Source organism: Electrophorus electricus, chromosome 11 (genome assembly GCF_041902795.1).
Source record: "Electrophorus electricus isolate QZ-2024a chromosome 11, ASM4190279v1, whole genome shotgun sequence".
NCBI lineage: Eukaryota > Metazoa > Chordata > Actinopteri > Gymnotiformes > Gymnotidae > Electrophorus > Electrophorus electricus.
This window is the reverse complement of record NC_137507.1, coordinates 27,250,160-27,261,850: the sequence shown is the minus strand read 5'-3', so window position 1 is coordinate 27,261,850 and position 11,691 is coordinate 27,250,160. Positions and strand designations below refer to the sequence as shown.

The window sequence follows — 11,691 nt, the reverse complement described above, 5'->3', positions numbered from 1 at the left end:
TAAAAAGGGGAAAGAGCTTTATCGAAATCGGCTGAAATCGGCACAGGTTGTCACTTTACACTGACGGTAACTAAACACTACTGTAGTTAGGGAGACAGAGGTCAGGTGATTGAAAGTGGTAGGACTAACATGAGTTTGACTAGTCTGTCCTATTTATTCACATTCATAAAGACAGGAGATCATTATCATTATGTAGACTGCTCATTATACATTTCCCAGAGAAGGGCTGATCACACCAAGACGTCATGGTGACATCAATGGTGAGGCAACAATCTACTTTAGTCAGTAGACATTTACAGACGTGTGTGTGTGTGTGTTCATTCAAGGTATTCTGATGCCATGCTCATGATTTATCAACAAAAATCATTGCCTAGTCATTCGTCATCATGCCCCGCACATGAATCATCTGAAGATCCATCAACCGCATTTCACAATCACTCATCAGTTCACATTCACCAGTTTATTGATGAATTCCTTGCACCTGTTCCTCACTTCCCTATATAAGTTCAGGTGCCCATCTCTAGTGCTTCACATTTGAGCCCTATGGTGGACTGCTCTTAAATGGGTTTTTTTCTGGCAAATTTACTACTGCCTCTGCTTCAAGCATCTTTATCCCAGTCTGTGTCTGCTTTTTTGCTTTTCATTAAAAAACCTTGTTGTGTTCTATCCACTCTCTCTGTGTCTACAACATGTTACATTCGTCCATTCGTGAGGCACTACTTAAAGCAATAAGTCTGGGATTTCATTGTCTGACTCATTTAGTAAAAACAACGAATTACCATGGTGAAAGATAAACAAAGATCAAGGGTCCCTCTAGTGGTGGTTCATTGTACTCCAGGTGTGTTTTCGTCCTGTAACAGCTGCTTGACCTTACAGCCTATGTGGAAAAGAAAGATGTACTATAGCCATAACATAACTAAATAAAATAATATATACATATAAATACATATCAGTTGCAACAACAAAGCATAACTATTCACCAGAGAGCGGTTTTCAGTTATTATTAAGTAATGAATATGTTAATGTAACAAATGCAATAACATTTTAAACAGAACCAGTGTGGAATCTATTGTCTTTGGAATTCGGTGGACAAAACATAATTATAACGATTTCTATGATGAGCTGAAGTGAAGTCCTTCAAATGTAGGATTTAATTCAAAAGATTTTTCTCAGAATGTAAGCAATGAATTTGATCAGTGAATAAAAACTCGGAATCTTTGGAATTAGCTGAATAAAATACTCAATCATGTAGACATTTAAAATGGGATGAAGGATGACAGTATACAAGGTTTTTATAATAGGCTTTATTTTTTAAAATAACTTAAAAGGTTATAAAGGTCCCCCGGTCGTTGCGTCATCACTCTGCGACAAAGTTTTCGACACTGCACATGTTAGCTATTGCTGTCGCTCTGATATTGTAAAACATTCTGCTGAAGTTTCTATTTTATAGGGTAGAAGGCTTTGCATGGCTCACACCATATGGTAAATTTGGGTGTCTGAAGACTGCACTGATTATCACTTCACTTCTACACGGTCGTTTTGGTTTACCCTTTGAAAGCTGACTGAATTGAAAGGAATTCAACGTTGAGTTAGCTAGAACTGTTTTGATTCTTTTGTCGTTTATAATTGAGACATATAATGACAACACTGCTGATTTCGACTGCGAATAGCGATCTGGTCTAGCTAGCTAACAAACCTTTAATGACTTTACTTGATAGTTTTGCTACTAACTGCACTGCTAGCCCAGCCACAGCTGACCAGTACACGTGTTTCTTTCCTCCATTACCTGGCTGGCTGCACTTTCCCCCCCTTTTCCCCGTTATCGCGCGGTTCCAACGTTATTTGGATCAGTGTTTGCAGCACTTTCAGTCCTTTTGGCGCCTTAGTGCGTGCTTGTATTTGTTTTAAAACTTTCATATGAATATGGGAGGAACCGAGGAAGAAGTGTGATCTAGATGCACCCGCGAAGACAGCTGGATTTAAATGAAGTGGATTTAAACGAGAAACCCCCTCCTCTGTTTCTCTACGGAAGACGGACACCACACTGACAACAGCGAGTGTAGTGCAAGCGGGGGCGTAGATGGCAGCGAAGGCGCAGCGTTATTTTGCTGACCGGGGACAGGAGAAACTGAAGAAGACATCCGACGAAGGCAAGCGCAGGCGAAAAGGAGCAGACGGCGGCGCCGAGGGACGTGGGAGGGCAGCGCGCCTCGACGCCACGTCGGTGGGCTACTTCCGCCGAGTCGGCGACAGACTGCGCGAGGAGTTCGCGGACGACGAGGAGCGAGGTCAGAGCGGAAGGGACGCGCGAGAGCCACGTGTTGGCGGGTCAGCACGTGGGCATTGCTGACAGGTTTCATAGTGAAATCTGTGACCTAGGATTGGGTTCAAATATAGGGGTTAAAATAAATGTGTTGGCCGGCCTGCTCTGTTTTATAAAGTGCTCACGTCAGAATAATGTGGTGTAGAGAAAGCTTGCTGGGATCTCAACTAGCCCGTTCAGTGACATGGTGTCACCTTTTCTCTCCCCTCAGCTCTCTTTGTAGAGAATGTGCTTACAGAGGTGAAAGGGAAGGCCGGCCTTGTTGCCATGGACATGACAGGCAGTCTGGCTTTCCAGCAGCTGCTGTCATTGGCTGACCCTGCCCAGGTGGGGAACATGCTGGCTGAACTGGGTGGTGAGAAAGGGTCAGAGTTCAAACTGATCTCATGTGACCGATGTGGAGGTCATGTCATAGAAAGTGCCCTCAGGCAAATGGCCAGGTGGACAGGTAATGATAAAACACTGAAAATCTAGTTTGAACTCTTAAAAATAATTATCTGCTGTATTTCATAAATGATCAAATGTATTTGGTATATCAATGAAGATTTAAATTTGCCTGCTGAATAGCATGTCTTCGTCAAGATTTAACTTGCAAAATTGTTTGACTTAAATAATAAAGAGAGGAGTGTTCTGGAGAATGTTACGAGCAGAACGTTCACCCAAAAAGCCAGACTTGTAATGTTTCTCTACCTCTGTAGAAGGCAGCCCCTCAGAAGAGAAGAGTAACATGTCAAACGAACAGGAAGAATCAGAGGCAGGGGGTTGTGGGATGCTTGAGGCTCAGGTGCTGTGTCTGTGCCAAGGGGTGAGGGAGAACATTGTGGACTTCATCAAAGACCCTCATGGATCCCATGTGCTCCGGACACTTATCCACGTCCTCAGCGGCTGTTCCGTTCAAGAACAGTCTGACCCCCGTCCAGGTAGGACAAGGATCCCTCATTCTTCCACCTATCCAAACTTTCTGATACACACATACTCACACTACTGTTTAATTTCAGGTTTACCAGAAAATGCAGACTCTTTTATTTTGGCCAAACATTGCAGCAGGTTATATAACAGATATTTTATTAACAGCTATTACTATGAATAGTAACCATGAAAAAAAATGTATGTCTACATCCATGCATGTCCTTATACTGGTGACTTAATACGCAAGCTTGATTTACATTTCCATGAATGTCGTCATTTAAACATCTGGATTTTTTTTTTCTCCTTTTAGCAAAAAAGCAGAAAAAACAAGAACCTGAGCTCACAGACTTTGATGCACCCACATCATTTTGGTGGGAGCTGAAGTACCTTTCAGACTCTCTGATGGAAAATGTCAATGGTGAGACTGAGCTCCCAAATAACACTTTCAGATCATCTGTGCCTTACAAGTACCACTAATCTAATGCAATACACCATGCGTATACTGTAGTAATATGTGTGTATATCTAATATACATAACTATGTAAGAAGATACAGTATGGGCTATATAAGAAAAGGGTAATTTTCTACAGCATATTCTTTTTTAAATATTGATTGTATTTTAGTATTGACCTAGCCTTTGCAGACTTTGCAGACTTGCTGTCCTCTCTCTGTGTGCTGACCTCACACACACTCTGGTCTGTGACTGTGCAGCCACCCTCTCTGTGTGCTGACCTCACACACACTCTGGTCTGTGACTGTGCAGCCACCCTCTCTGTGTGCTGACCTCACACACACTCTGGTCTGTGACTGTGCAGCCTCCCTCTCTGTGTGCTGACCTCACACACACTCTGGTCTGTGACTGTGCAGCCACCCTCTCTGTGTGCTGACCTCACACACACTCTGGTCTGTGACTGTGCATCCTCTCTCTCTGTGTGCTGACCTCACACACACTCTGGTCTGTGACTGTGCAGCCTCCCTCTTTGTGTGCTGACCTCACACACACTCTGGTCTGTGACTGTGCAGCCTCCCTCTCTGTGTGCTGACCTCACACACTCTGGTCTGTGACTGTGCAGCCTCTCTCTCTGTGTGCTGACCTCACACACACTCTGGTCTGTGACTGTGCAGCCACCCTCTCTGTGTGCTGACCTCACACACACTCTGGTCTGTGACTGTGCACCCTCCCTCTTTGTGTGCTGACCTCACACACACTCTGGTCTGTGACTGTGCAGCCTCCCTCTTTGTGTGCTGACCTCACACACACTCTGGTCTGTGACTGTGCAGCCTCCCTTTCTGTGTGCTGACCTCACACACTCTGGTCTGTGACTGTGCAGCCACCCTCTCTGTGTGCTGACCTCACACACACTCTGGTCTGTGACTGTGCAGCCTCCCTCTTTGTGTGCTGACCTCACACACACTCTGGTCTGTGACTGTGCAGCCTCCCTTTCTGTGTGCTGACCTCACACACTCTGGTCTGTGACTGTGCAGCCACCCTCTCTGTGTGCTGACCTCACACACACTCTGGTCTGTGACTGTGCACCCTCCCTCTTTGTGTGCTGACCTCACACACACTCTGGTCTGTGACTGTGCACCCTCCCTCTTTGTGTGCTGACCTCACACACACTCTGGTCTGTGACTGTGCAGCCTCCCTCTCTGTGTGCTGACCTCACACACACTCTGGTCTGTGACTGTGCAGCCACCCTCTCTGTGTGCTGACCTCACACACACTCTGGTCTGTGACTGTGCATCCTCTCTCTCAGTGTGCTGACCTCACACACACTCTGGTCTCTGCATCCTCTCTCTCTCTCAGTGTGTGCCACACACCCTATAGCCAGCACCGTGCTCCAGACCCTGCTGGCCATTTGTCACAGGAAGAGACCCATCCTGGGCAAGAAACTGAACAAAGGCATCATGGGATACCTAACCTCTCTCAGTTCAGCTCCTGGTGTCAGGTGAGATGGATGGACTGATTGAATGATGGAAGGAGGGACATAGGGATATGGAAACATGTCTCATCGTTCTGTCTAACAATGCGTTTCTATTTGTCTCCGTCTCTGTCTCTGTCTGCAGTCCGCTCTTGGTGTTTCTCAAAGACAAGACCTGCAGTCGCCTCATTCAGACAGTGCTTAAGTTCTCTCATAAAGCCCTCCTCCGGGACATCTACAAGAACCATCTTAAGAACCAAATGATGCCTCTGGCTCTTCATTGCTTTGCCAACTATCCAATCCAGACCCTTATAGCAGCCTCAGTTAATTACAAAGTGGTACATCCCCTCATCCCCACACAGTGCAGATCAGCAGAACTACAGTTTATTTCATGAATAAAAAGCTCTTTCTTTATTAGTCGGCCTGTGCGTTCCTCTCAGTTCTTCTTAGCCTACGGACTTGTCTCCCCGGCTTTCTCCCAGTTCCTGAAGGTGTGCGACGAGCTTGCAGACGGCTTAGAGGCCATTTTGGCAGCGGGACATATGGGCGTCATAGTGCAGCTGGTGGAGAGTTGCGTGCAGAGAGAGGAGCGGCAGGCGAAGGTGATGAAGTGCCTCCTTCAGGTGAGATCGAGTAACGGCACGTTCACAAGAAATGGAACATCATGACCGATCACGTCAACAAGCCAAAAGATAAGAATGATTAGAGGGTTGAGCGCCAACCACAGATGTATGCCGCATGTATTAAGTAGAGAATGTTACAGATATTTAACTCTATTAAGCTGCTTTCACTGGACGTTCTGCCAGGCTTTCCACTGCTGTGAGCCAACCACACGACATCTCTCCTGCCTCCCCGTCTTCCTGTCCTTACTGACCTATGAGGTGTACTACAACTCGGAGACAGCAGAGGGCGACACTGCCCTTCAGGTACTGATCAAAAAGGTTGGGTAGGGGATTGCACCTTTGTTGCTGAAGGCATTTATTAGATATCTTTAAGCTGGAACACGTTAATGTCCTTGAATGACTTGCTTGTTTCACATGTGTTTCATGTATGTGCAAAATACACAGTACAGAAAATGAACATAATTCTAGGTACGAGGTGCTGAATTAGGGGAATAATCTCAACATCTCTAACTGCAGAGTCACAAAACTGATCGGAATGTTTCCGATGTTTTGTTAAAGAAGCGTGCCATTGGTGGCGCTGGAGACGAGAGAGGGCTCAGTCCGCACCTGTTTCTCAGCCAGTCGCTCCAACTGGCCTTGGGACACAGAGGCACACGATAAGATCGTTTTTCCCATGTCTCTCGGCTGCAGCGCCCCCTGTCAATCTGCTACCATGGCTCCTGTCTGGTCCAGGCGCTGGCCTGCTTCAAAGACCGCTCGCTCCTGATGAACAGCCTGCACAGCCTCCGTCCGGCCGAGCTGCTGTCACTGGCCACGCACCAGATGGGGAGCCATGCCCTTCAGGCCCTCATCACTCTCTCCAGTGACAAAGGGAAGGGCAAGATCTTAAGGAAACTGGAGGTGAGGATGCGGGAGAGCAAGGCCTCGCCGGCGAGCCGGAGCAGGAAAAAAAAAAACTGTTAAGGACACTGGTCTGTTCACCGCTCTGAACACATTCTCTCTTTTTACCTATCTTTTGTTTCCCGTTCTCTCTCTCTCTCTCTTCCCCACTTTCTCTCGCTCCCAGGGACTGTACACCCAGTTAGCCTGCTCAAGATATGGCAGTCGTCTTTTGGAGGCTGTGTGGAGCAGTGCCAGCATTAGCCAAAGACAGGGCATTGCGGAGCAGCTGGGTGAGCTGATCTGAAATCACTCACGCACAAATATATTTACAGGAGTTCTGAGCCCTTCCCTTAACTGGTCATCGTTATCCATGAGCTGTAAAACACATTACACTGTGCTCAGTACAAAACCACTTTAGGTCTGATGTCTTCCTGTTTGAACATTTGCCTGTTATGTCCCTGCAAACTGCAGTATCGTCCCTACCATCTACATTCACTGAAAGATTTGCCCTAACAAGTATACATATGTGTCACTTTTCACTGTGGCTTCCACTGTTTGGATGAAAAAATGGATACAATTTAAGCTGACACGTGTGCAGGACATACTGATTAACCGATTAACGAATTATAATGCTACACAGTTCACTGCATTGCGTCATTATATAATTACTGTGACTATTCTGTGGTTTAGTGTGCATGCTTTTATGTTGATGCGATTTGTTGCGGTGCATGCTAGGCCCATGAGATCGTGTGAAATATGCTGTCGTCCAATCGCCCCTGCTAGACATATTAGAATGACTTGGAGTCAGAGGGCTGCACACTGCTTTCTCATTTCCTTCAGTATGACGACTTTATTGTACAAATGTTGCAATTTCCGTCTACTCCAAACAACAACCAGAAAAAACGTGTAGAGCACAATTTGTGTCTTTTAAATGTAGACCTTGTATTGAATCACTCTGATGAAAGCCAACGTTCTTGTTTCTCGGGGAATGGCCTTCAGTGCATAGTAGGTTTGTAAGGCCGACTCCAGTTTAGATGTGCTGTCTTGCGCTTTTAGTGAATATTGTGTTCCCCTTTTCCAAAAACAGACGTATTGGGTACAGGGAATGCCTAAAAAATAAAAGTGAACAGTTTATAAAGTGTTTTCAAGGAAAATGAAGATTAATAAAATAAAGAGGTAATAAAACATGTATAAATTAGTTTTTAGAGTAAAAGACAGCAGTGAACCACATTTATGTGATTTATGTTTGTATATGATTCACTTGTGCTGTGTTCACACACACACCGGTTCGTGGATTAGAGGAAGCGCTTCATAGAGGACAAGTAAGCAGCTCATGGGAGAATGAAACTAATCCTGCACCAGGAGAAATTGCTGGCCCTTTGAAGGAGCTTTTTCTCCTCTCGTGGTTGGTTAGCCAGTTATTTTTAAAAAATTATTTATTTTTTTTTAAAAAAGTAGTGGATATCACTCACACACCGCTAACGGGGGACGGCACGTTTTCTGACATTTGAATCCTCTGACCAATGCAATAGTTGGAATTCATTGGTGATTCCCAGTATTATTGGCAGTTTTCCTGATCCTAGTGTGCGTGCCTTCTTTGCTTTTCATCCTGATTGCCACAATTTAATAGTCTGTACTTTTATAAAAACTAGGTTAAACCTACTGTTTGCCAAGCAACAAAGTGAACACAGACTAGAACATAGACTTAAGCTTTAACTAAATAAATGAAATATATCCCCAGTTAAATAGTTGTATTAGCCTAGCATTTTGTTATATAATATGTATGAAGTACTATATATTGATAGGTAGGATGTTTAAAGTTGATCAAATGGATTGACTAATATCTGCACGTCTTTTCTCCCAGTTCCTAACGAATCACAGTTGCGATCGGATCAGTTCGCTCGTCACGTCTGGGCTAAGTTTGGCCTAACCCATTTTCAAAAGAGACGTGGCGCATGGATGGAGCTCCAGACAGGAGAGTCTAAGAAGAGGAAGATGTTCAGTGACATTCTGGAGTGACTGCAGCTTTTTATAAACAAAAGCGTTGAAGCATTGTAATTCCTCAGGAGTTTGGTTCAGTTACGCAGTACCGTTCGCATTTCACGTTTTCCTGTGTAGGAGACGTGGCTTTCATACATTTTCCACGCAAACAAAATATGGATATTTTTCTATTTTTTTTCTTTTTTTTTTGCATTCATCCTTTCACCAATAACGTCATTTTTCATGTAAATATAAACCGTCGATGTACTACTACACCTCCGATGTAAAGTGTCTGTGACGTTAAAGTCAGTCTTTTCCCCCAGCTCCATCTCCCAGTGTGTGGTTCTGCACAAGAACGATGGCGGTGTGGTGCTGACAGTGGTGGCTAAGATATGTGTGAGAGCTATTGCAGATAGACGGAGCGGAGTGCAGCTGTGCTGACCCCCCCAACCCTCCCACCACCCCACCCGTGTTCTTCCTCTATCTGAGTGGGAGAGGCGAGGAGGACCTACGGCGCTGCGGACCACAGCGGTCTGACAGGAGGGGCACCGTGACATTCCCCTGCCAGACTCCCTTGGCCGAGTCTGCACCGAAGCCCGACAGAAAGCTTTCACACGAGGGCCCGCGGAAAGTCAAACAACTCTCGCTAACAGCCATTAGCTGCCGCTTAACGCAGAAACGCGCTAAATTAATAGGCCGTGGTGGTTGTGTCTAGGGCTACTTTGTGTCATTCAACTGCAGAGGTGTGTGAGGTTCAGTGTGGTCCATTAAAGAACAATAACAATTTTATACTATAGACTTATAGCCTTCTATAGTCTTAAGGGACTTCCGTGTAGTGCTGTGAAATGGTTCTCTTGAGACTCATGTATGTGGCTCATAGCTCTGAAGGGCAAATATTTAAAAATGCAAGCAGTAGTTCTAATGTGTAACTTACAGATTGTGTCATAGGATGAAGTCGGTTCTCATCTAGCCCCCCCTATAGCTTTTTCATTTGCAATTATGCCACAATAGTGATTCGGACCTGATTGTTAGAACTGCACGTGTTGTGAACGGGTATCTGGCTTTCAAATACTAAAGCTCAACCTGGTTAAAATTAATATTTTGCATATAGGAATAGCTGGATGCTTGGTTCCACACATGTCCTGCTGCACAGTTATCCTCTGGCAGCGTTGTCTCTTCCATAGATTAACTCATTATGGCACCTTAAGTGTCAAACTCTAGGGAACGGCAGGCCTTTTCTCTGTGGCCCAGTGACAGTCATCAGGGTTGATTCTCCCATAGGGTCTTGAATGGTGGGGATTTCCTGGGGGGGGGAGCAGGGGGATACTCCGCTGCCTTAGCCCCCTTCCCCCTCATTAGCAATCCGTTGATGGATAGCAAGGCTAATTGTGGGCCTACAGACCAGCGTTGGACCTGCCCATCTGCTCCTGATATGCAGCTGTGAATGCTTATCAGTTAGAAGGTCCTTCAGTGGAGTTTCTCCAGCTGGACTCTCTCCCTCTCGCACTCTTTTTCTCTCATGCACATAAATAGTCATCAAAACTAGTTGATGGCGCTGCGCTATAGTTGCTAGCTTCATTGTGGCGCTGAGATAACATTTGCATTCTATAAAGCACTTAAGTGCAATTTTTTTTTCAGTTCTCTTGGTTCGCATGTGTGTTCTCACGCCAAGATACTGTAGAACATGTTTAACAGATGAAATGTACACCAAGAAAATGATTTTTGTATATAAAAGTTTTTTTGTGTTCTGTGGATTCATTGTACATGCAGGCACTAACAGGTATATGTGTTCTTGCAGAGGTTGTTTCAAATTGTAACATTTCATTTTTGTCATGTTTGTTAATGGGCATTTTATCGATGGATTTACTGTTCTTTTGAGTTCTTTTGAATTAATCTGTGACATAAGAACTGTTTGCTGATGAGAGCTCCTTATCAACAAAAAGCCAAATGTATTTAACACTGTTCATGATGGTCAGTGTCTTAACATGTGATCATTTAACACTGTTCAAGATGGTCGGTGTCTTAACGTGATCATTTAACACTGTTCAAGATGGTCGGTGTCTTAACGTGATCATTTAACACTGTTCAAGATGGTCGGTGTCTTAACATGTGATCATTTAACACTGTTCAAGATGGTCGGTGTCTTAACATGTGATCATTTTCCTTTCTTTACTTTGCTTTCTAAGAACAAGGTATTTACACTACTCACTCCATAATCCCAGTTTGTCTCTTGTTTGGCTGCGGGCCAATTTCAGCCAAAAGGCTTTACCATCCCCCCCCCCCCCCCCAGTTAGTTTCAAATTTCAGTTAAATCTCACAGTTAGCCGGCTGTTTTAACTCATCTGCCTAATCGTCAAATGCCTGAGAGATGCTTAAATGTATCCCTCATCACCAATTACGCACCCTCCGTTTCAGTCTCACGTTCCATAATTATCCCATCTGCATGTCCGTGAAAGACAGAAGTGGGACTGGCTATCTCTGTACGAGATATTTTTGCATTCTTATGAGAAAGCAGACAGCAAATACTCAATAAGAGATCGATTAAAATCAATTGTGCAATCGCCCATTATCTACAGTGAAGGCCATTAGGCCTAGTGAAACATGCAAGAAAAACAAACGTGTTGACATGAAGATGGCGTTGATGGGCCGGGCGGGTGTGAGATTGAGTTTTAGCACCAAAATTGTGAGTTAAATTGCTTTCCCTGTTGGAATCTAATTCAGATTTCCTTTCAAATGCATTGCAGATTTCCTTTCAAATGCATCGCATTCCTTTCATTTCAAATGATGCAACGATTTAATGTATTTACAAACACACACACACACATAGATAAATAGGATGTTTCTGACATAGGTCCTTCATCAGCTGTGCAAGCAAAGTGCTTCTCATATATATATATATATATATATGAGAAACACTTTGTTTTTGTTACTATATATATATATCCTTCTCCAATGCCATATGAACACATGCTGTAGCCAAACTTGATTTCTTTTTTCTCTGATGTAAAATTGTAAGCCATCTACCATAAAAGGCTTTTAACATGGTCAAGGC

At 44.4% G+C, this 11,691-nt stretch overlaps 1 protein-coding gene across 2 annotated transcripts; it reads left to right on the top strand.

The window, feature by feature from the left end:
- Window positions 1-1,374: 1,374 nt before the first annotated feature.
- On the top strand, window positions 1,375-11,683 carry nop9 (NOP9 nucleolar protein). Of its 2 annotated transcripts, XM_027031960.3 has the most exons (11): window positions 1,375-2,288; window positions 2,535-2,771; window positions 3,022-3,243; window positions 3,543-3,650; window positions 5,040-5,181; window positions 5,300-5,492; window positions 5,637-5,777; window positions 5,961-6,080; window positions 6,468-6,677; window positions 6,844-6,949; window positions 8,524-11,683. In XM_027031960.3, the coding sequence occupies exons 1-11, from the start codon at window positions 2,081-2,083 to the stop codon at window positions 8,676-8,678; spliced, it is 1,842 nt and encodes a 613-aa protein (XP_026887761.2). In that variant the 5' UTR covers window positions 1,375-2,080; the 3' UTR covers window positions 8,679-11,683. The 2 variants fall into 2 exon arrangements, with proteins under 2 accessions (XP_026887761.2, XP_081579826.1); XM_081723700.1 differs by lacking the exon at window positions 2,535-2,771.
- The last annotated feature ends 8 nt before the right edge of the window (window positions 11,684-11,691 follow it).

Coding starts and splice junctions, on each gene's coding strand:
- nop9 (XM_027031960.3), top strand. CDS start 2,081: ATGGCAGCGAAGGCGCAGCGTTATTTTGCTGACCGGGGACAGGAGAAA. Junction 3,651..5,039: donor TCTGATGGAAAATGTCAATG/GTGAGACTGAGC, acceptor TCTCTCTCTCAG/TGTGTGCCACACACCCTATA. Junction 6,950..8,523: donor GGGCATTGCGGAGCAGCTGG/GTGAGCTGATCT, acceptor CTTTTCTCCCAG/TTCCTAACGAATCACAGTTG.